The sequence below is a fragment of the Sebastes fasciatus genome, chromosome 16 (assembly GCF_043250625.1).
Source record: "Sebastes fasciatus isolate fSebFas1 chromosome 16, fSebFas1.pri, whole genome shotgun sequence".
Taxonomy (NCBI): Eukaryota; Metazoa; Chordata; class Actinopteri; order Perciformes; family Sebastidae; genus Sebastes; species Sebastes fasciatus.
The window spans coordinates 10,090,870-10,115,036 of NC_133810.1; the positions used below are offsets into that span (position 1 = coordinate 10,090,870).

The 24,167-nt window shown below is 36.7% G+C and overlaps 3 protein-coding genes across 3 annotated transcripts; all 3 read right to left on the reverse strand.

Annotated features, from left to right (window-relative positions):
* Positions 1-7,639: 7,639 nt before the first annotated feature.
* Positions 7,640-9,304, reverse strand: LOC141752581 (tripartite motif-containing protein 16-like). Its single transcript, XM_074610615.1, has one exon. The coding sequence runs from the start codon at positions 9,302-9,304 to the stop codon at positions 7,640-7,642; it is 1,665 nt and encodes a 554-aa protein (XP_074466716.1).
* Positions 9,305-16,701: 7,397 nt separating this feature from the next.
* Positions 16,702-18,366, reverse strand: LOC141752968 (tripartite motif-containing protein 16-like). The gene has a single exon (XM_074611262.1). It carries the CDS (start codon positions 18,364-18,366, stop codon positions 16,702-16,704), a length of 1,665 nt encoding a protein of 554 aa, XP_074467363.1.
* A 4,433-nt stretch (positions 18,367-22,799) lies between these two features.
* Positions 22,800-23,963, reverse strand: LOC141752972 (P2Y purinoceptor 12-like). The gene is made up of 2 exons (XM_074611266.1): positions 23,773-23,963; positions 22,800-23,705 (listed from the first exon to the last, which is right to left on the reverse strand). The coding sequence occupies exons 1-2, from the start codon at positions 23,959-23,961 to the stop codon at positions 23,442-23,444; spliced, it is 453 nt and encodes a 150-aa protein (XP_074467367.1). The 5' UTR covers positions 23,962-23,963; the 3' UTR covers positions 22,800-23,441.
* Positions 23,964-24,167: the final 204 nt, after the last annotated feature.

Below are 24,167 nucleotides of genomic sequence, written 5' to 3' on the forward strand. Positions count from 1 at the left end.
TCAATGTTTGTCCACTGATCTGCAGTGTATGAGCGTTCCAGCTCTTACATTTGATCACATGGTGTTTGCACCCATCTGTAAATGGGCAGATCTGTGAAAGGGGAGGGAACGACAAGTCTGAGATGAATAGACTTTGAGCGGTAGGAGCCTTGTCTAACCGGTAAATAAAGTCTGGGTGGGGTTTGTAAAAGGTGTGCTTCATTCCAGGAAGAGGAGCGGTTTGAGAGTTGCTGTGTATCTTTAGCCCTCAGTTATAGTCTGTCTTTTAGATACAGAACTACAGAATTAAATGGAAGACTTGCAATGTAATATATTACTACCACTACTACTATGACGAGTACTAATAAGTAAACATTAAATTATACAAATTATGTTCATGGAGATACTAAAATGACCTATTTTTTTAAACTTTGTGTTACATTCATTTGGCAGATGCACAAAAATCCAAATCCATTTATGTATTTTTACCTACATGACTCTTTTATTCATTTTGTAGTTTTTTATACAATTAAGCCCATTTATATAAAAACCAAATCCAATTGTAAGTGAACTGTACTCATATAGCACCTTGCATACACATAGAGAGAGATTCTCCCACTATGCACCTTGGACATCTACAAAAAGATCTAAAATGAGATTGTATCCGTTGATGAATTTAAGGGCATCATATTGAATGTGGTGATATGTGGCTGCCAGCATGTTAAACAGCTGTTCTTCTGTTTTATTGTGAGTTTTTGTATATAATGTTTAATATATTGTATTTTAATGTGTTGTAATTTTATATGGCCGGCCAGGTCTCTCTTGTTTTTTAATCTCAGTGGGAGTTCTTAGTAGAATAAAGGTAAAATAACACAAATAAAGAGAGAGAGGGGGTTAAAATGAAATGTACCAGAAGTGGCATTTGCTGGCATCCACACTTGACACCAACAGAGACACACCAACACTAGCAACCCCTGAAAGAAAAACCTCTCTAACTCTACCTGCCTGGTAGGCCTAGCCTGTAAAAATAGTATGGAAAGAAATGAAAAATTAAATGAAATGTTTTGTTATATCTGGATTTCCCTTCTCCCTCATTCTGTATAAAGATATGCAAGACAATCATATTTTAAATTTTTTTTTTCTATCCAGTTTTTTTACAGAGCAATATGCAGCACATAGGCGTGAATTTCTGCATTTCCTTGTAAATTAAAAGACACACAGGTTTAACAATAGATGCACTTTTTGCAATTGTGTAGGGAAAACTGTTGAACATGTGATTGTAGATTGTTTTCATGCTACTTCTTTTTGGTTTGATTTACAGAATAACTTCTCAAAACATTTTGAAAAAATATCATACTAACAAAGATTGAGATATTACTCACTATTAACAATCTTTTTCGGAAGATGAAATTTACAATTAATTAGATTAATATCTTAGCAAAACATTATATCCATAAAATGAAATGGCTTAAAAGAATATCCTCCTTTTATAAACATTACATTATACAAACTATGAAGATATGAAGATTTAGTACAACTAAAATGACTTTAAAAATAAATTATATTACATTCATTTGGCAGATGCTCAAAAATCCAAACCCAAATACATTTATACATTTTTACATACATGACTGTTTTATTAATTTTGTAGTTTTTTTTTACATAATCAAGCCCATTCATATAATAACCAAATTCAATTTTTAGTAGAAAAAAAACTGATTTTTCGTCAGGCATTTTGCATTTGCAATATTTTCCATGCACAATATATAGTGAAAATGTTTAGTAGCCCTAATATAACATCAAACTTCAACAAACAAGATTGTTTAATCCCTATATATATAAAAAAGAAAGTATTTATTTTTCGTTTAACACATTCTGCTGAAATATTGTCTTGAAGTGGCAGTAGGCAACAATATTTTGGCATAATTTGGCAAAAATTCCATAATAACCTTTCAGCATAATGTAATTCAAGTGATCTGAGAGAAGGCTACACCTCTGCTCCTCCTCATGGCTCTGTTTACAGGCTTTAGAAAATCTTGCCCGTGACGGCAGACTTTGACCAATCACAGGGCATTTCAGAGAGAGCGTTCCTATTGGCTGTTCCACAAAAGGAGATGCGCGTTCACGTCTGATCTCTGCAGATAGTGAAAGCCTCGGTCAATGACGGAACAACCTACTGAAAAGCTTGCTATTCCAGCATTGGCAGCAACTGCCTACTAGTGATGGCGAGATGAAGCCTCATGAAGCTTTGAAGCTTTCCAGCAAATTGGTTCGGAAAAGGGTTCATTGCTCGAGGCTTCATGTGCTCACGAAACCACCTGGTGGTCAAAGAGTGTAAAACAGACAAATATGATCTTAACCATGTGATAAGATAAGATATTCCTTTATTAGTCCCGCAGTGGGGACATTTGCAGTGTACAGCAGCAAAGGGGATAGTGCAAGAAACAAGATGCATAAGCTAACACAGTAAAAAAGAGCTAAACAAAGTGTAACAAAATATGAACCAAGTATAAAGATTGGAAGTATAAAAATAGGAGTCTATACAGTATTGACAATAAACAGACTATTAACAAAATTGCACAAGTGGAAAATGATATTGCACAGTGAGAATTAAATGAAAATCCACCTGAAAATATCAGGTTATTGTCAGTTTGTCAGTTTTTGGTGTGTAAGTGCTCTACTGGGATCAGTGCTGGTTGTGGTCTACTGGGAACACAGATCTGTGATATACTGTATTTTGCGCCAGTAAAGGCTTTTGGGAATGACTATAAACAATGAAAAAAAATCTATTACCATGTAATCAATTTATATATATATATATATATATCATATTTAATAAAATGTCTATTTAGTAAGTATATTATGAGTATATAAGATACATGGATAATAAACTGTAATTGTTTTGTGAGTAATGCATCTTATGTGTGCAAACCAATCCTAAATTAATAATTGCATTGTAGTGGAGTGTAATATAATATAATAATTGCAGGAGGGTTAATATTAGTGTTCTGTGTCACTTCTGGAAAGCGGCATTGGTTGAACCAGTGAAGATCTGAAACACTTCATGAACCAGTGGGCGGTACGGCCGGGCAGCGAGGCTTCGGATGTCATCAATGACGTCATTGGTCTAAAACGATACAAGCCTCGATACACGCATCGCAGGAAACTTCCTGGATTACTCGACACACGCTCCGAAGCCTCGGCACAGCACGTAACATCACTACTGCCTACACCTCAAAACAACCCAAAAAAGAAAGACAGACTTTCAAAAAGACAGTCCAAAAGAGAGTCCGACAATAAGCGGAATAAAACACGTGTCAATATCGGCGAAGCGTTTCAGCGGTGGAGAGATCTCCGGGACAGCATCGGCCTCACGTTGGACTCTGAGCTAGCAGTTCTTCTCCTGGACAGGTAAGCTACTAACTTCGTTTTCCTGTAATATCTAAATGTTTTGTACTGATTTGTTTGTAGGTAGCTTTACCGTGAAAGCAGGCGATGAGTAGCCAGGTTGAATGTACGTTAGCCTTCTGCTAACCGTAGCCCGAGGCTTGCTGCGGCTAATTCAAGTCCATGTTTATGTTTATGTAGCTACTGTAGCTGGATCCTTGAATCACAGTCTGTCATCTCAAAGGGCTTTATAGACCCATACGTTTACTAAGAGAAAGAACGGACGGTAATTCCCATAGAATTGCCGCTATATAACGACACATCACAGTCAGTAGTACTCGATACAGTAACCTATATGAGTAGCGTTACTCATACAGTAACGTTACTCATACAGTAGCGTTACTCATACAGTAACGTTACTCATACAGTAACCTGTATGAGTAGCGTTACTCATACAGTAACGTTACTCATACAGTAACGTTACTCATACAGTAGTGTTACTCATACAGTAACCTGTATGAGTAACGTTAGGTTACTCATATAGCGTAGCGACAAGTCTGAGATGAATAGACTTTGAGCGGTAGGAGCCTCGTATAACCGGTAAATAAAGTCTAGGTGGGGTTTGTAAAAGTTGTGCTTCATTTAAGGGAGAGGAGAAGTTTGAGAGTTGCTGTGTGTCTTTAGTCCTCAGTTATAGTCTGTCTTTCAGATACAGAACTACAGAATTAAATTGGAAAACTTGCAATGTAATATATTACTACCACTACTACTATTATGAGTACTAATAAGTAAACAATAAATTATACAAATTATGTTCATGGAGATACTAAAATGACCTATTTTTTTAAACTTCGTGTTACATTCATTTGGCAGATGCACAAAAATCCAAATACATTCATGCATTTTTACCTACATGACTCTTTTATTCATTTTGTAGTTTTTTATACAATTAAGCCCATTTATATAAAAAACAAATCCAATTTTAAGTGAACTGTACTCATATAGCACCTTGCATACACATAGAGAGATATTCTCTCACTATGCACCTTGGACATCTACAAAAAGATTCAAAATGCACCAACACTAGCAACCCCTGAAAGAAAAAACTCTCTAACTCTACCTGCCTGGTAGGCCTAGCCTGTAAAAATAGTATGGAAAAGAAATGAAAAATGAAATGAAATGATTTGTTATATCTGGATTTCCCTTCTCCCTCATTCTGTATAAAGACATGCAAGACAATCATATTTTAAGTTATTTTTTCTGTCCAGTTTTATTACAGAGCAATATGCAGCACATAGGCGTGAATTTCTGCATTTCCTCGTAAATTAAAAGACACACCGGTTTAACAATAGATGCACTTTTTGCAATTGTGAAGGGAAAACTGTTGAACATGTGTTTGTAGATTGTTTTCATGCTAATTCTTTTTTGTTTGATTTACAGAATAATTTCTCATAAACATTTTGAAAAAAATATCATAATAAACAAAGATTGAGATATTACTCACTTTTAACAATCCCAGTTTTTTGGCAGATGAAATTTACAAAATGAATTAGATTAATATCTTAGCAAAACATTATATCCATAAAATGATATGGCTCAAAAGAATATCCTCCTTTTATACTTTTAAAGATTCTGATTTTAAAACATATTTGACTATGATTGAAAATTCTAAATTGGCAAAAACTATTAGATTGTTTAGACATTTATTCCAATTTGTTGTTGTTGTTTTTATTTATCTTTTCCTTTCCTTACATTGTATTTGTTGTATAATGTATTTTATTTTTATATTATTTTTTATACCGTAAAATATATTTGTTTAATTTTTTTGTAATGAAACATGAACATGTTTATGTAACTATTGTATTGAACTTTCAAAAAATAAAAAGTTTTAAATTGGCAAAAACTATTAGATTGTTTAGACATTTATTCCAATTTGTTGTTGTTTTTATTTATCTTTTCCTTTCCTTACATTGTATTTGTTGTAGAATGTATTTTATTTTTATATTATTTTTTTATACTGTAAAATATATTTTTGTAATGAAACATGAACATGTTTATGTAATTATTGTATTAAACTTTCAAAAAAATAAAGTATGAAAAAAAAGACACACCGGAAGCTGTCTTACTTAATGGCCCGGAAGCAGAATCCCGAGGTGTAACATTTATTTTCCTCCGCCGGAGCTCGAAACATTCTTTCCTATGAGCCTAAAAACAGCAGCTCACATCGTATCATCAACATGTCGTGATGACCGATCATAGGAGCACATAGCTAAATAAATAACAAACAATATGACGGGGATTTTTATTAAACTTACTTTATTATTCTCGTTATATCTTTCAGATTGTTTGAGGTTTTCTGCTGTGACTGCACAAAGTAAGAGACTGAGAGTTAATGCTAAACACTGTTATAACATTACTTAGATCATAACAACACATCTTAAACAACACAAACTGAACACAATAACCTTCATGAAGACAGGATTTATTACAGGGCTTTTGTATTAGACTGCATTAGTTTTAGCTAGATGCACCTTTTATTAACTGGTAACTGAATGTACATGACTGGTTGACCTCTTCTAGCCTGATATTCAGACTATTACCTTTTAATTTCACTTCATTTGAATCACTCAACACATTTGAGATATGAGTTGTGATTTAGAGGTTTAGACCTTTTCAGTGCATCTTCCTTTAGACTCACTCAGCAATTTTCAACTGGAAGGTAACCGTCAGCTTTTGGCAAAGAAAAGTAGAGTTGTTATTAGAAATAAGAGATAATCTTCAATTGATAGTTTCTGTTATATTTCCCTTTTTTCATTATTGTTTTTTGAGTGATTTTCTTCTCTCACCATCATCAGCATTAAATCAACACATGGTCTGTTGTCGGTAGATGATGATTTAAAAAAGATATTACCTCACATTTTGAGTGTTTTTGAGACGACGTGAAGCCCAGTTATTCCTAAAGTGTGATTGGCGAAGCCTGTAAAGCTTTCTATAAGTCCCATTTTATTCCTGCATGATTGTTGTGGAATGTTCAAAAGTTGTGTAATAAATCTGAAAGTAAAACATTCTGCTGAAATATTGTCTTGAACATGATTTTCATTTACAAAAAAAAGACCCCAACATTTTACAAATTTAAAATCATTCCAAAATTGTGTTGTTTCTGGTGAAATCCACCAGAAAGTGGAAGTTATTTTATTGCCTTCATTAATCTCCCTGTGTGTTTGTCTGTTACCAAAATATCTTGAAAATTGATTGATTAGAAATAAATTAAGTAGGAAAAGGACACTTTTATTTTTGATACTCGGACAGTGAAATGAAGAATATAGAATATAGATAAGTCAACAATTTATTTATTTATTTGTAGGATTTACAACATTGATTTTCATTAATGTATCCACATAATTGTTATCATGAAAGTACATTTGAATTCTTTCTTAAAAAAAAAAGATTACTAAACTATTTTTCAAAAGGTTACATTTAAAATGATAACAGTTTTCTGGTACTCGTACTTTTCTGGGTACATTAAAATAAAAGTTGCTATTTTAACAGCAGCACAGTATGCAGAAAGTAAACATTACATTATACAAATTATGAAGATATGAAGATTTAAAAATATTTTAAAAAATAAATCATATTACATTCATTTGACAGATGCTCAAAATTCCAAACCCAAATACATTTATGCATTTTTACATACATGACTGTTTTATTTATTTTGTAGTTTTTACATAATTAAGCCCATTAATATAATAACCAAATTCAATTTTAAGTACGACAAAAACAGATTTTTAGTCAGACATTTTGCATATTCTAAGTCAACAATTTATTTATTTAGGCTATTTATTTGTAGGATTTTTAACATTAACTTTTTATATATTTTTTTAACCATGTAAAGACACTTGAATTCACTCTTAAAAAGATGATTAGCTATTTTTCAGAAAAAAATTACATTTTCAAAAAAAGGTGATGCGATTTTCCAATATCAGTACAGACAGCAGTATGTAGAGTACTGAAAAGTAAACATGACTCTTTTTTTAAATCTATATTACATTCATTTTGCACAGCATACAGTATAAGGAAAATGTTTAGTAAAAATAACATAAGAATCAAATTTCAACAAACAATCTCTATGTAGCAAATAAAAAAAATTGTTTTCATCATTTCATTTAATTAAAATAGAAGAAAAAAGTCCCACCCACTATGTTTGATCTCTGCAGTGCAGACACACCTCAACATTTACTGTGCAGAGATGAATCACTCATTAAACTCTTGTCTATTTGAGCTCACACAACTCAGCAGTGGCTCCAACATTATATGGAATCCAAAATCCAGCATAGAGAGGCTGAGTGAACGTGGTCTGGACTCTGTGGAGGAGAGTCATGGTTTCAGAGACGCTGTAGTAAGACAGAGTACCTGCCCTGTGATCCAGGTAAACTCCTATTCTGGAGGACTGAGGGCCTGAGACGGAAGTAGAAATATTGTTGTGAATGAATATATAACTACTACTGTCACATTCTAATGACCAAGATTTGTCATTACGTCCTAATCCACATTCATTCACGGAGCCTGTTCTTCTAATATCCTTGTATGCAACTGCTATACGAACCTTCCCGCTCCATTTCACCTCCCAGTAACAGCGTCCAGTCAGACCCTCTCTACTCAGGACCTGCAACCTTTCAACAAATCTGTCTTGGTGATCCAAATAATACTGGTTTTCTTTCATTAATGTTGCTTTTCTGTCCCTGTTACTCAATGACAAACGGGTGTATGCTGTATTTGGATCCAGTGTGATTTGAGAAGAATATTTCATAAACTCAGCTCTGGTTCTGGGCTCTGGTTGTAAAACATCCACTTCAGTCACTGCCAGAGAGATCTTTCCCCACTCCTCACTCAGAACAGCCTGCAGTTTATCTCTGACCTCTGACACCGCCGCTGTCACAGCCTCAAAGGAGTACAGAAGACAGATATCAATGCTGGGAACGTCTTTAGATTCGCTCAGACGTGACAGCGAGGGGTAGTTGTTTAGGAAATGGAGGTGATCCTCTGTGTGTGAGAGCGTCTCCAGCTCAGTGTCTTTCCTCCGCAGCTCAGCGATCTCCTGCTGCAGCTTCTGCTCAAGCTCTTTAGCTCGACTCACTTGAGTTGTCTGATGGGATCTGATCTGCTGCTTCACTTCGGAGCTTCTTTTCTCAATGAGACGGATCAGCTCAGTGAAGATCTTCTCACTGTCTCTCACAGTTTCATCAGCAGAAAGATTGATAGCCTCCACCCTCTGCTGAAGCACCTTCACGTCTTTCTCTCTGTCCTGGACTCTCTGTTGGATTTCCTGCCGACTCGCCCCGAGCTCCTTCTGCTTCTCAGCCCTCTCTGCTGCAGCGGAGACTGTGTCATGACCTTTATGATCATCCATGGAGCAGAGATAGCAGATGCACTTCTGATCAGTGCGGCAGAAAATCTTCATCACCTCGTCATGCTGAGAGCAGATGTTCTCCTGGAGCTTTAAAGTGGCCTCAACCAGCTTGTGTTTCTTTAATGGAGCTACATTGTAGTGAGGCTGGAGGTGCTGCTCACAGTAAGAGGCCATGCACACCAGACAGGACTTGAGGGCTTTCACCGTCATCCCAGAGCAGAAATCACAGGTCACGTCTCCAGGTCCAGCAGAGGAATGATCAGGTGAAGCAGCTTGAGGTCCTGCTTTCTTCAGTTCCTCCACTAACTCTGCCATCATGGTATTTTTCACCAGGACAGGCCTCGGTGTGAAGCTCTGCCTGCACTGAGGGCAGCTGTGTGTCTTCGTCTCATGCTCCTCACCCCAGTAGTCTTTAATACAGCTCATGCAGTAGCTGTGCCCACAGGGAATAGTCACCGGATCCCTTAGAAGATCCAGACAGATTGAACAGCTCAGTTTGTCTCGATCCAGAATCACTTGCTGCGCCATTTCTCCCCTAGACGACAGTGAATGTCTGTAAGTTTCACTCTCTGTTACCAGATAAATGCTGTGCTCATTTCCTCAATGTTTGTCCACTGATCTGCAGTGTATGAGCGTTCCAGCTCTTACATTTGATCACATGGTGTTTTCACCCATCTGTAAATGGGCAGATCTGTGAAAGGGGAGGGAACGACAAGTCTGAGATGAATAGACTTTGAGAAGCCTTGTCTAACCGGTAAATAAAGTATAGGTGGGGTTTGTAAAAGTTGTGCTTCATTCCAGGAAGAGGAGCGGTTTGAGCGTTGCTGTGTGTCTTTAGTCCTCAGTTATAGTCTGTCTTTCAGATTCAGAACTACAGATTTAAACTGGAAGACTTCCAATGTAATATATTACTACCACTACTACTATGATGAGTACACTATAGGTAAACATTAAATTATACCACTTATGTTCATGGAGATACTAAAATGACCTATTTTTTTAAACTTTGTGTTACATTCATTTGGCAGATGCACAAATATCGAAATACATTTATGTATTTTTATATACATGACCCTTTTATTCATTTTGTAGTTTTTTATACAATTAAGCCCATTTATATAAAAACCAAATCCAATTTTAAGTGAACTGTACTCATACAGCACCTTGCATACACATAGAGAGATATTCTCCCACTATGCACCTTGGACATCTACAAAAAGATCTAAAATGAGATCATATCCATTGATGAATTTAAGGGCATTATATTGAATGTGGTGATATGTGGTTACCAGCGTTTTAAGAAGCTGTTCGTCAGTTTTATTGTGAGTTTTTGTATATAATGTTTAATATGTTGTATTTTAATGTGTTGTAATTTTATATGGCCGGCCAGGTCTCTCTTGTTTTTTAATCTCAGTGGGAGTTCTTAGTAGAATAAAGGTAAAATAACACAAATAAAGAGAGAGAGGGGGTTAAAATGAAATGTACCAGAAGTGGCATTTGCTGGCATCCACACTTGACACCAACAGAGACACACCAACACTAGCAACCCCTGAAAGAAAAAACTCTCTAACTCTATCTGCCTGGTAGGCCTAGCCTGTAAAAATAGTATGGAAAGAAATGAAAAATGAAATGAAATGTTTTGTTATATCTGGATTTCCCTTCTCCCTCATTCTGTATAAAGATATGCAAGACAATCATATTTTAAATTATTTTTTTCTATCCAGTTTTATTACAGAGCAATATGCAGCACATAGGCGTGAATTTCTGCATTTCCTTGTAAATTAAAAGACACACAGGTTTAACAATAGATGCACTTTTTGCAATTGTGTAGGGAAAACTGTTGAACATGTGATTGTAGATTGTTTTCATGCTACTTCTTTTTGGTTTGATTTACAGAATAACTTCTCAAAACATTTTGAAAAAATATCATACTAACAAAGATTGAGATATTACTCACTATTAACAATCGTTTTCGGAAGATGAAATTTACAATTAATTAGATTAATATCTTAGCAAAACATTATATCCATAAAATGAAATGGCTTAAAAGAATATCCTCCTTTTATAAACATTACATTATACAAACTATGAAGATATGAAGATTTAGTACAACTAAAATGACTTTAAAAATAAATTATATTACATTCATTTGGCAGATGCTCAAAAATCCAAACCCAAATACATTTATACATTTTTACATACATGACTGTTTTATTAATTTTGTAGTTTTTTTTTACATAATCAAGCCCATTCATATAATAACCAAATTCAATTTTTAGTAGAAAAAAAACAGATTTTTCGTCAGGCATTTTGCATTTGCAATATTTTCCATGCACAATATATAGTGAAAATGTTTAGTAGCCCTAATATAACATCAAACTTCAACAAACAAGATTGTTTAATCCCTATATATATAAAAAAGAAAGTATTTATTTTTCGTTTAACACATTCTGCTGAAATATTGTCTTGAAGTGGCAGTAGGCAACAATATTTTGGCATAATTTGGCAAAAATTCCATAATAACCTTTCAGCATAATGTAATTCAAGTGATCTGAGAGAAGACTACACCTCTGCTCCTCATGGCTCTGTTTACAGGCTTTAGAAAATCTTGCCCGTGACGGCAGACTTTGACCAATCACAGGGCATTTCAGAGAGAGCGTTCCTATTGGCTGTTCCACAAAAGGAGATGCGCGTTCACGTCTGATCTCTGCAGATAGTGAAAGCCTCGGTCAATGACGGAACAACCTACTGAAAAGCTTGCTATTCCAGCATTGGCAGCAACTGCCTACTAGTGATGGCGAGATGAAGCCTCATGAAGCTTTGACGCTTTCCAGCAAATTGGTTCGGAAAAGGGTTCATTGCTCGAGGCTTCATGTGCTCACGAAACCACCTGGTGGTCAAAGAGTGTAAAACAGACAAATATGATCTTAACCATGTGATAAGATAAGATATTCCTTTATTAGTCCCGCAGTGGGGACATTTGCAGTGTACAGCAGCAAAGGGGATAGTGCAAGAAACAAGATGCATCAGCTAACACAGTAAAAAAGAGCTAAACAAAGTGTAACAAAATATGAACCAAGTATAAAGATTGGAAGTATAAAAATAGGAGTCTATACAGTATTGGCAATAAACAGACTATTAACAAAATTGCACAAGTGGAAAATGATATTGCACAGTGAGAATTAAATGAAAATCCACCTGAAAATATCAGGTTATTGTCAGTTTGTCAGTTTTTGGTGTGTAAGTGCTCTACTGGGATCAGTGCTGGTTGTGGTCTACTGGGAACACAGATCTGTGATATACTGTATTTTGCGCCAGTAAAGGCTTTTGGGAATGACTATAAACAATGAAAAAAAATCTATTACCATATAATCAATTTATATATATATATATATATATATATATCATATTTAATAAAATGTCTATTTAGTAAGTATATTATGAGTATATAAGATACATGTATAATAAACTGTAATTGTTTTGTGAGTAATTCATCTTATGTGTGCAAACCAATCCTAAATTAATAATTGCATTGTAGTGTAGTGTAATATAATATAATAATTGCAGGAGGGTTAATATTAGTGTTCTGTGTCACTTCTGGAAAGCGGCATTGGTTGAACCAGTGAAGATCTGAAACACTTCATGAACCAGTGGGCGGTACGGCCGGGCAGCGAGGCTTCGGATGTCATCAATGACGTCATTGGTCTAAAACGATACAAGCCTCGATACACGCATCGCAGGAAACTTCCTGGATTACTCGACACACGCTCCGAAGCCTCGGCACAGCACGTAACATCACTACTGCCTACACCTCAAAACAACCCAAAAAAAGAAAGACAGACTTTCAAAAAGACAGTCCAAAAGAGAGTCCGACAATAAGCGGAATAAAACGCGTGTCAATATCGGCGAAGCGTTTCAGCGGTGGAGAGATCTCCGGGACAGCATCGGCCTCACGTTGGACTCTGAGCTAGCAGTTCTTCTCCTGGACAGGTAAGCTACTAACTTCGTTTTCCTGTAATATCTAAATGTTTTGTACTGATTTGTTTGTAGGTAGCTTTACCGTGAAAGCAGGCGATGAGTAGCCAGGTTGAATGTACGTTAGCCTTCTGCTAACCGTAGCCCGAGGCTTGCTGCGGCTAATTCAAGTCCATGTTTATGTTTATGTAGCTACTGTAGCTAGATCCTTGAATCACAGTCTGTCATCTCAAAGGGCTTTATAGACCCATACGTTTACTAAGAGAAAGAACGGACGGTAATTCCCATAGAATTGCCGCTATATAACGACACATCACAGTCAGTAGTACTCGATACAGTAACCTATATGAGTTACTCATACAGTAACGTTACTCATACAGTAACGTTACTCATACAGTAACGTTACTCATACAGTAGTGTTACTCATACAGTAACCTGTATGAGTAACGTTAGGTTACTCATATAGCGTAGCGACAAGTCTGAGATGAATAGACTTTGAGCGGTAGGAGCCTTGTATAACCGGTAAATAAAGTCTAGGTGGGGTTTGTAAAAGTTGTGCTTCATTTAAGGGAGAGGAGAAGTTTGAGAGTTGCTGTGTGTCTTTAGTCCTCAGTTATAGTCTGTCTTTCAGATACAGAACTACAGAATTAAATTGGAAAACTTGCAATGTAATATATTACTACCACTACTACTATTATGAGTACTAATAAGTAAACAATAAATTATACCACTTATGTTCATGGAGATACTAAAATGACCTATTTTTTTAAACTTCGTGTTACATTCATTTGGCAGATGCACAAAAATCCAAATACATTCATGCATTTTTACATACATGACTGTTATATTAATTTTGTAGTTTTTACATAATTAAGCCCATTTATATAAAAAACAAATCCAATTCTAAGTGAACTGTACTCATATAGCACCTTGCATACACATAGAGAGATATTATCCCACTATGCACCTTGGACATCTACAAAAAGATTCAAAATGCACCAACACTAGCAACCCCTGAAAGAAAAAACTCTAACTCTACCTGCCTGGTAGGCCTAGCCTGTAAAAATAGTATGGAAAAGAAATGAAAAATGAAATGAAATGATTTGTTATATCTGGATTTCCCTTCTCCATTCTGTATAAAGACAAGACAATCATATCTTAAGTTATTTTTTCTGTCCAGTTTTATTACAGAGCAATATGCAGCACATAGGCGTGAATTTCTGCATTTCCTCGTAAATTAAAAGACACACCGGTTTAACAATAGATGCACTTTTTGCAATTGTGAAGGGAAAACTGTTGAACATGTGATTGTAGATTGTTTTCATGCTAATTCTTTTTTGTTTGATTTACAGAATAATTTCTCATAAACATTTTGAAAAAAATATCATAATAAACAAAGATTGAGATATTACTCACTTTTAACAATCCCAGTTTTTCGGAAGATGAAATTTACAAAATGAATTAGATTAATATCTTAGCAAAACATTATATCCATAAAATGATATGGCTTAAAAGAATATCCCTCTTTTATACTTTTAAAGATACTGATTTTAAAACATATTTGACTATGATTAAAAATTCTAAATTGCCAAAATCTATTAGATTGTTTAGACATTTATTCCAATTTGTTGTTGTTTTTATTTATATTTTCCTTTCCTTACATTGTATTTGTTGTATAATGTATTTTATTTTTATATTATTTTTTATACCGTAAAATATATTTGCTGAATTTTCTGTAATGAAACATGAACATGTTTATGTAACTATTATATTGAACTTTCCAAAAAAAATAAAGTATGAAAAAAAACAGACACACCGGAAGCTGTCTTACTTAATGGCCCGGAAGCAGAATCCCGAGGTGTAACATCTGCTAACTGCATTTTATGTCACAAAGCTAGCTCGTTGTTATAATGTTGTGATACAGGGTTTTAGTTGATTGATGCACTCATGGTAAATAACATCAACACTGAATTAAAACATACTTGTAAGGATGAACAATAAGTTAGTTTAGGAGTGTTTATTGGACAGGACCTAGCTAGAGCTAATTCAACATTACTTAGATCATAACAACACATCTTAAACAACACAAACTGAACACAATAACCTTCATGAAGATAGGATTTATTACAGGGCTTTTGTGTTAGACTGCATTAGTTTTAGCTAGATGCACCTTTTATTAACTGGTAACTGAATGTACATGACTGGTTGACCTCTTCTAGCCTGATATTCAGACTATTACCTTTTAATTTCACTTCATTTGAATCACTCAACACATTTGAGATATGAGTTGTGATTTAGAGGGTTAAACCTTTTCAGTGCATCTTCCTTTAGACTCACTCAGCGATTTTCAACTGGGAGGTAACCGTCAGCTTTTGTCAAAGAAAAGTAGAGTTGTTATTAGAAATAAGAGATAATCTTCAATTGATAGTTTCTGTTATATTTCCTTTTTTTTCATTATTGTTTTTTGAGTGATTTTCTTCTCTCACCATCATCAGCATTAAATCAACACTTGGTCTGTTGTCGGTAGATGATGATTTAAAAAAGATATTACCTCACATTTTGAGTGTTTTTGAGACGACGTGAAGCCCAGTTATTCCTAAAGTGTGATTGGTGAAGCCTGTAAAGCTTTCTATAAGTCCCATTTTATTCCTGCATGATTGTTGTGGAATGTTCAAAAGTTGTGTAATAAATCTGAAAGTAAAACATTCTGCTGAAATATTGTCTTGAACATGATTTTCATTTGCAAAAAAAAGACCCCAACATTTTACAAATTTAAAATCATTCCAAAATTATGTTGTTTCTGGTGAAATCCACCAGAAAGTGGACGTTATTTTATTGCCTTCATTAATCTCCCTGTGTGTTTGTATGTTACCAAAATATCTTGAAAACTGATTGATTAGAAAGAAATTAAGTAGGAAAAGGACAATGTTTTTTTTTATACTCGGACAGTGAAATGAAGAATATAGAATATAGATTAGTCAATAATTTATTTATTTATTTGTATGATTTACAACATTGGTTTTCATTAATGTATCCAAATAATTGTTATCATGAAAGTACATTTGAATTCTTTCTTAAAAGAAAAAAATTACTAAGCTATTTTTGAAAAGGTTACATTTAAAATGATCCCAGTTTTCTGGTACTCGTACTTTTCTGGGTACATTAAAATAAAAGTTGCTATTTTAACAGCAACACATTATGCAGAAAGTAAACATTACATTATACAAATTATGAAGATGTGAAGATTTAGTACAACTCAAATTATTTTAAAAAGAAATCATATTACATTCATTTGGCAGATGCTCAAAAAAACAAACCCAAATACATTTATACATTATTACATACATGACTGTTTTATTAATTTTGTAGTTTTTACATAATTAAGCCCATTAATATAATAACCAAAATCAATTTTAAGTAGAACAAAAACAGATTTTTAGTCAGACATTTTGCATATGCAAAGTCAACAATTTATTTATTTAGGCTATTTATTTTTAGGATTTTTAACATTAACTTTTTATATATTTTTTTAACCATGTAAAGACACTTGAATTCACTCTTAAGAAGATGATTAGCTATTTTTCAGAAGGATACGTTAAAAATTAGACCAGTTTTTCCTGTACTTTTTGGGTACATTTACAAAAAAAGGTGATGTGATTTTACAATATCAGTACAGACAGCAGTATGTAGAGTACTAAAAAGTAAACATGACTCTTTTTTTAAAATCTATATTACATTCATTTTGCACAGTATAAGGAAAATGTTTAGTAAAAATAACATCAGAATCAAATTTCGACAAATAATCTCTATGTAGCAAATAAAAAAAAGTTTTCATCATTTCATTGAATTAAAATAGAAGAAAAAAGTCCCACCCACTATGTTTGATCTCTGCAGTGCAGACACACCTCAACATTTACTGTACAGAGATGAATCACTCATTAAACTCTTGTCTATTTGAGCTCACACAACTCAGCAGTGGCTCCAACATTATATGGAATCCAAAATCCAGCATAGAGAGGCTGAGTGAACGTGGTCTGGACTCTGTGGAGGAGAGTCATGGTTTCAGAGACGCTGTAGTAAGACAGAGTACCTGCCCTGTGATCCAGGTAAACTCCTATTCTGGAGGACTGAGGGCCTGAGACGGAAGTACAAATATTGTTGTGTCTGAATGTATAACTACTACTGTAACATTCTAATGACCAAGATTTGTCATTCCATCCAAATCCACATTCTTCTCTTGTGCCTGTTCTTCTAATATCCTTGTATGCAACTGCTATATAAACTCTCCCGCTCCATTTCACCTCCCAGTAACAGCGTCCAGTCAGACCCTCTCTACTCAGGACCTGCCACCTTTCATCAAATCTGTCTTGGTGATCCAAATATAACTGTTTTCCTTGCATTAATGTTGCTTTTCTGTCCCTGTCACTCAATGACAAATAGGTATTTGCTGTATTTGGATCCAGTGTGATTTGACAAGAATATTTCATAAACTCAGCTCTGGTTCTGGGCTCTGCTTGTAAAACATCCACTTCAGTCACTGCCAGAGAGATCTTTCCCCACTCCTCACTCAGAACAGCCTGCAGTTTATCTCTGACCTCTGACACCGCCGCTATCACATCCTCAAAGGAGTGCAGAGGACAGATATCAATGCTGGGAACGTCTTTAGATTCGCTCAGACGTGACAGCGAGGGGTAGTTGTTTAGGAAATGGAGGTGATCCTCTGTGTGTGAGAGCGTCTCCAGCTCAGTGTCTTTCCTCCGCAGCTCAGTGATCTCCTGCTGCAGCTTCTCCTCAAGCTCTTTAGCTCGACTCACTTGAGTTTTCTGCTGGGATCTGATCTGCTGCTTCACTTCGGAGCTTCTTTTCTCAATGAGACGGATCAGCTCAGTGAAGATCTTCTCACTGTCTCTCACAGCTTCATCAGCAGAAAGATTGATAGCCTCCACCCTCTGCTGAAGCACCTTCACGTCTTTCTCTCTGTCCTGGACTCTCTGTTGGATTTCTTGCCGACTCGCCCCGAGCTCCGTCTGCTTCTCAGCCCTCTCTGCTGCAGCGGAGACTGTGTCATGACCTTTATGATCATCCATGGAGCAGAGATAGCAGATGCACTTCTGATCAGTGCGGCAGAAAATCTTCATCACCTCGTCATGCTGAGAGCAGATGTTCTCCTGGAGCTTTAAAGTGGCCTCAACCAGCTTGTGTTTCTTTAATGGAGCTACATTGTAGTGAGGCTGGAGGTGCTGCTCACAGTAAGAGGCCATACACACCAGACAGGACTTGAGGGCTTTCACCTTCATCCCAGAGCAGTAATCACAGGTCACGTCTCCAGGTCCAGCAGAGGAATGATCAGGTGAAGCAGCTTGAAGTCCTGCTTTCTTCAGTTCCTCCACAAACTCTGCTAACATGGTATTTTTCACCAGGACAGGCCTCGGTGTGAAGCTCTGCCTGCACTGAGGGCAGCTGTGTGTCTCCGTCTCATGCTCCTCACCCCAGCAGTCTTTAATACAGCTCATGCAGTAGCTGTGCCCACAGGGAATAGTCACCGGATCCTTTAGAAGATCCAGACAGATTGAACAGCTCAGTTTGTCTCGATCCAGAATCACTTGCTGTGCCATTTCTCCTCTAGACGACAGTGAATGTCTGTAAGTTTCACTCTCTGTTTCCAGATAAATGCTGTGCTCATTTCCTCAATGTTTGTCCACTGATCTGCAGTGTATGAGCGTTCCAGCTCTTACATTTGATCACATGGTGTTTGCACCCATCTGTAAACGGGCAGATCTGTGAAAGGGGAGGGAACGACAAGTCTGAACTGAATAGACTTTGAGCGTGTTGAGCCTCGCCTTGCCAGTAAATAAAGTCTGGGTGGGGTTTGTAAAAGTTGTGCTTCATTTCAGGAAGTGGAGCGGTTTGAGAGTTGCTGTTCTTCTTCTTCTTCTTCTTCTTTGGTGTTTATTGGCGGTTGGCAAACCATCTTAGAGGTGCATTACCGTCACCATCTGGACTGGAGTGTGGAACAGAAGATTGTGCAGAAACAAAATAGAACTAAAAACAAAAAATTAAATAAATAAAAAAATGATAATGAAAACTCTAGATTCTTTTAACTAAATCAGTTTTTCTCAAAAACTGAATAATTTCACTGTATATATTATCTGCTTTATTCCCCAATAGACCTGACACTGAAAAGTCGTGATGTTTTGCCTTCCTTAGTGTCTGAAAAAGGTGATTCCTCTGGATAGTGTAATTACTGCAGTGTATCAGTACGTGTTCAACAGTTTCTGGCTGGTTACAGTGTGTACATTTCCCAGTTGGGTGTTTGCCTATTTGATATATAATGTTTGATTAAGACCTGTATGTCCGATTCTTAGTCGAGTGATGATATTTTCTTCCCTTCTTTTCCAGCCCACCTTTCTCCCTGCTCCAACATGTTTCTGTATATTGTACATATGCCTTCCAGTTTCCTGATCATCCCAATACTCCTGCCATACTTTTTGTGCATAGTTCTTGATGAATGGTTTAGCCTCAGCTTTACTTCATGGAATTTGTAATTCTATATTCTTAATTCTTAGTGTTTGTTTGGCCAGAATGTCTACCTGCTCATTTCCTTCCACACCAACATGAGCAGGAACCCATATGAATCGTGTACCTGTGCCTTTTATTTCCATCCTATACATAATGAGAAATATTTCATTAATTAAATCCGTTCTGACTGATGATCTACCAGATCCTATGCTTGTGAGTGCTGAAAAACTGTCAGATGCAATAACGGTGTTTTTTATTTCCCTCTCCTCTATCCACTGCAGGGCCAATAATATTGCCAATATTTCTGTAGTATATACTGACACGTAATTTGATACTCGTTTCTTGATGTATGTCTCACTCACCGGGATATAAACTGCTGCACCTGCACACCCTGTCTCAGGATCTTTGGAACCGTCTGTAAATAAGAACACGGAGTCTGAGAAGTGCTGATCCAAATAATTCTGGACTATGCGCCATGCTGGAATTTTCTTTGACTTCTCCTTCAATTCCTGCTGTATATTGAGGTCAACATTTGGTAATGGGAATAACCAGGGAGGAATGGAGGAAACTGAAACTGTAGAGCAATATTGGAATTGACATAACCCTATGTTTTCTGCCTTTGCATCACCTACCCACCCAAAGCTTATGAAGTTTGTTTCATTATGTTCCCAGCAGTCTATCAAAACACTTTTGGTAGGGTGAGTTTCATAATGCCCCTGAAGATTAACCCAGTATGCCAGCATTAATTTTATTCTTCTAATCCGTAGGGGCATTTCTCCCACTTCCACTTGCATTGCTGATACCGGAGATGTTCTGAATGATCCACTAATGATTCTCAAAGCCTGAGCTTGCAGTACATCTAATTTCTTGAGGTTTGATTCTGCTGCTGACATGAAAGCTACACACCCATAGTCAAGGACAGATCTCATGAGAGCCCAGTATATATGTTGTAAAGATGCTCTACTTGCTCCCCACTCCTGTCCTGTCAAACAACGCAGTATATTGATGACTTTTTTACATTTGCTCCTGATTTTATCTAAATGAATGTTCCATGTGAGCTTTTCATCAAACCAAATCCCCAGAAATCAAACAGCTTTGACTTGCTCCAGAGGTTGATCATACAGTTTTAGGGAAATGGGTGCGATTTTACGCCGTTTTAAGAAACAAATAACTTGTGTTTTTGCTACTGATAACTTGAATCCCCATTTGTTTGCCCATTTCTCCACCTCAGCTATTGCAGCTTGCATTTTCTTATTAACAAATGATACATTGCGGCCTCTTATCCAAAGAGCTCCGTCATCCGCGTACATAGACTTTCCTATATTTTGCTCAACCTGAGAAAATATATCATTGATCATTATATTGAATAATAACGGACTACATACACTACCTTGTGGAGTTCCATTATCTACTGTATATACATTTGAATATTCTGCATCTACTCTTACCTGTATTTTCCTGTCAAATAAAAAGTCCTTCACCCAATTATATGCTCTACCACCAATTCCCAATGAATTCAATTTAATGAGTAACCCTTCTTTCCAGAGCATATCATATGCTTTTTCCACATCAAAGAAGATAGCTAATCAGACATTGTATGTCATTCATGCTTGTAATCATATATCTTTAATCAGTGATTGGCTGTACTGCTTATTAGACCCGCCTTCCTTGGGCCAAATCCATTTGGCCCCAGAAAGTGCACGTGCAGCAGAGCAGCTGAGAGGTGCACTAGCAGAGAGTTCAAGGAGGAAAGCAGATATTTGGCGCAGTTATCCTATTTTACAAATATTACGGGTATATTCCATAGGTCAAAAACACACATATTGACAATTTTTAGAATTTTTAGAATTTTTATAATTAATAATTTTATAATTTTTTTTTTTTTTTTTTGGTGGCTCAAGGTGGGTGGGGCCAGGCCCCGTGGCCCTCTATTGGCCGGCCGCCACTGATTCTGACTATCTGTAACTCCAGGTAGAGATATCTACAACGTCATTTTGACTAGTCGAAATTTAATTTTAGATATGTGTGCCTGTCTGCATTTCCTTTATGTAATGTTTGTAATGAATGCCAGTGCTGTCTTTTTAATTTTTAATATTTCTTTTTACCCCCTACCCTTCTCCCTCGAGAGACTTTGTAAATAAGAATTGGTCGTTAATTGTCTTGCCTGGTTAAATTAAGGGTAAAAAATAAATAAGCTGTCCTCATGTTCCTCTGAACTCAAACATTAATTATTGTTTATCTTCTCTGAGAAACTCTGACAGCTACTGACTGTCTGGCAGCTTTATCAGTGTTACAGAACCACATCCTGATGCTTTTTAAGCATAAATCTCACATCCCCCTAACGACACGAAAACCAGCCCAGTGTAGCTTCTGTGGTAACATATTTATAGTCAGAGTTCTTATCTTGTTTCACATCTTCATAACAGAACGGAAAGTCTGAGCTATTAAACTTGTCAACTCAAAGCTTTAACTCTGTAGTTGCTGCAGGTTGTGAGTGTTTTCAGATTACACTGCTTTATTGTCTGAAATGTTAATTCAGTTCTCAATGTTAAAATGAGGAAGCAAAAAAATCCTCAATGTGCAAAGAAAAAAGCTGATTTTCTTCTTGATAACCAACCAGCCAGCCGCTGGGCAGCAGCGCTGACTGAAAACTGCAGCAGTCCTTCCAGTAAAGACTGCGTGGTACACCGACCTCAATAAAACCAGACTGATGATGCAAAGACACAAAACCACACTTAGTTTTCTTTGAAATTATTGCAACACTTGGTTTTGACTGTAGAGTGACGTCATACAACCACCAAAAGAGATGAGGACACAATGTACTCTCTGACACACTGCTATCAGTGAGCTTTAAAGGTGCTCTTTCTAGTCTTTATGCTAAGCTAAGCTAACCAGCTGCTGGCTGTAGCTTCATATTTAGTGTACAGATTGTGATATTAATCTGACAGTTATACTCTCAGCAAGAAAGGGTTACACTTTATAATAACCTTCATTTATAAATGGTAAATTGATTATTAATGAACATTTATAGCGTTACTAATAATGAGTTAAACATTATTAATTATCATTTCATTGTTTGTTAACAGTGAAATAACTATTAACTAAGTAAAGGATAATGTACAGCGAGCCGGTCGTTATTGGGAAATAAACCCAGACAAGGCGACGCTGTTTATTTCACAACAATGACCCGCTAGCTGTACATAGCAACGGTCTGTTATACATAGCAACGGAGCAATGGTCTGTTATACGTAGCAACGGTCTGCTATACGTAGCAACGGTCTGTTATACGTAACAACGGTCTGTTATACGTTACAACAGTCTGTTATACATAGCAACGGTCTGTTATACATAGCAATGGTCTGTTATACATAGCAACGGAGCAATGGTCTGTTATACGTAGCAACGGTCTGCTATACGTAGCAACGGTCTGTTATACGTAGCAACGGTCTGTTATACGTAACAACGGTCTGTTATACGTTACAACAGTCTGTTATACATAGCAACGGTCTGTTATACATAGCAACGGTCTGTTATACATAGCAGCGGTCTGTTATACACAGCAACGGTCTGTTATACATAGCAACGGAGCAACGGTCTGTTATACGTAGCAACGGTCTGTTATACGTAGCAACGGTCTGTTATACGTAGTAACAGTCTATTATACATAGCAACGGTCTGTTACACTTAGCAACGGTCTGTTATACATAGGTCTGTTATACATAGCAATGGTCTGTTATACGTAGCAACGGTCTGTTATACATAGGTCTGTTATACATAGCAATGGTCTGTTATACGTAGCAATGGTCTGTTATACATAGGTCTGTTATACATAGCAATGGTCTGTTATATGTAGCAACGGCCTGTTATACGTAGCAACGGTCTGCTATAAAGAAATAACAGACCAAGCCATGATTGACCAATCAGAATTGAGTATTCAACAAAGCCGTGTAATATGTTTAATTAGCTATTAATTTACCATTTATAAATGATGGTTATTATATATATTTTTACCCAAGAAAGAGTTGAGCTTTTCCTTTTAACATTTTTTGGGGCTCGTTGCAGGATCGCTGAAACTGCGACAACATCACAACGAACGTCTCCGAACCTGAAACCAGCCGATAACCAGCTGCTCTACCTTCCCCTCAACGCCACGCTGCCGTCCAGCCCAGTCCTACCTGTTAGCGGCGATGAAACCCATGAACAGGATGCTTGCGTACATGTTCAGATAGAAGGCGGAGGCGCCAAAGTTGCAGTAGAGGCGGCGGACGGCGACGGAGCTGCTGGCGTAGTTGGCGATTCGGAGCGGTAGACAGAGGCTGATCAGGAAGTCGGCGGCCGCCAGGTTCTTCATGTAGACGGTCACGCTGCTGGACGCCGGCTGCTGAGCTCCACAGAAGTAAACCTTCAGGGTGAAGCCGTTCAGGAGCAAACCCACCTGGAGAGGAGACGGGAACGTTTAGGATCTGTGCAAATAAAATCATTCTTTAGAGAACGAGACTCACCAGAAACATCAGAGTGTAGACCAGCAGGAAGCAAACGTGGGCCGACTTGTCGACGTGATCGCAGTGACTCGTACTGCTGCCGTTCGTCAGGTTGAGCACTGAGGACCGGTTGGAGAACGGGAGTTCACTCATGTTTCTGGAAGAGAGCTGAACCCAGAAGAATGATGTGTTAGATAATGGTTCAAACATCATTTATCTGCATTCAGGAACTGGCTTGTGCTGAGAGGGAAGTAACAGATCACCACAGCAGCAGCAGCAGCCGAACAAACCTCAAAAACACGTATTCTAAAACACACCTCAGGTAGCCAGGACATCTAAATCTGACATATGTGGTCGCCAGAGTCACGTGATTAACCACGACCAAGATTCACAAGCTGGTCCAAAGCTGGTCTGAA

Bases quoted from the DNA above. Each gene is read 5' to 3' on its own strand.
- LOC141752968 (XM_074611262.1), bottom strand. From the start codon at position 18,366: ATGGCACAGCAAGTGATTCTGGATCGAGACAAACTGAGCTGTTCAATC.
- LOC141752581 (XM_074610615.1), bottom strand. From the start codon at position 9,304: ATGGCGCAGCAAGTGATTCTGGATCGAGACAAACTGAGCTGTTCAATC.
- LOC141752972 (XM_074611266.1), bottom strand. From the start codon at position 23,961: ATGTTTGAACCATTATCTAACACATCATTCTTCTGGGTTCAGCTCTCT. The intron at 23,706-23,772 runs GTGAGTCTCGTT...TCTCCTCTCCAG, and splicing joins TCTACACTCTGATGTTTCTG to GTGGGTTTGCTCCTGAACGG.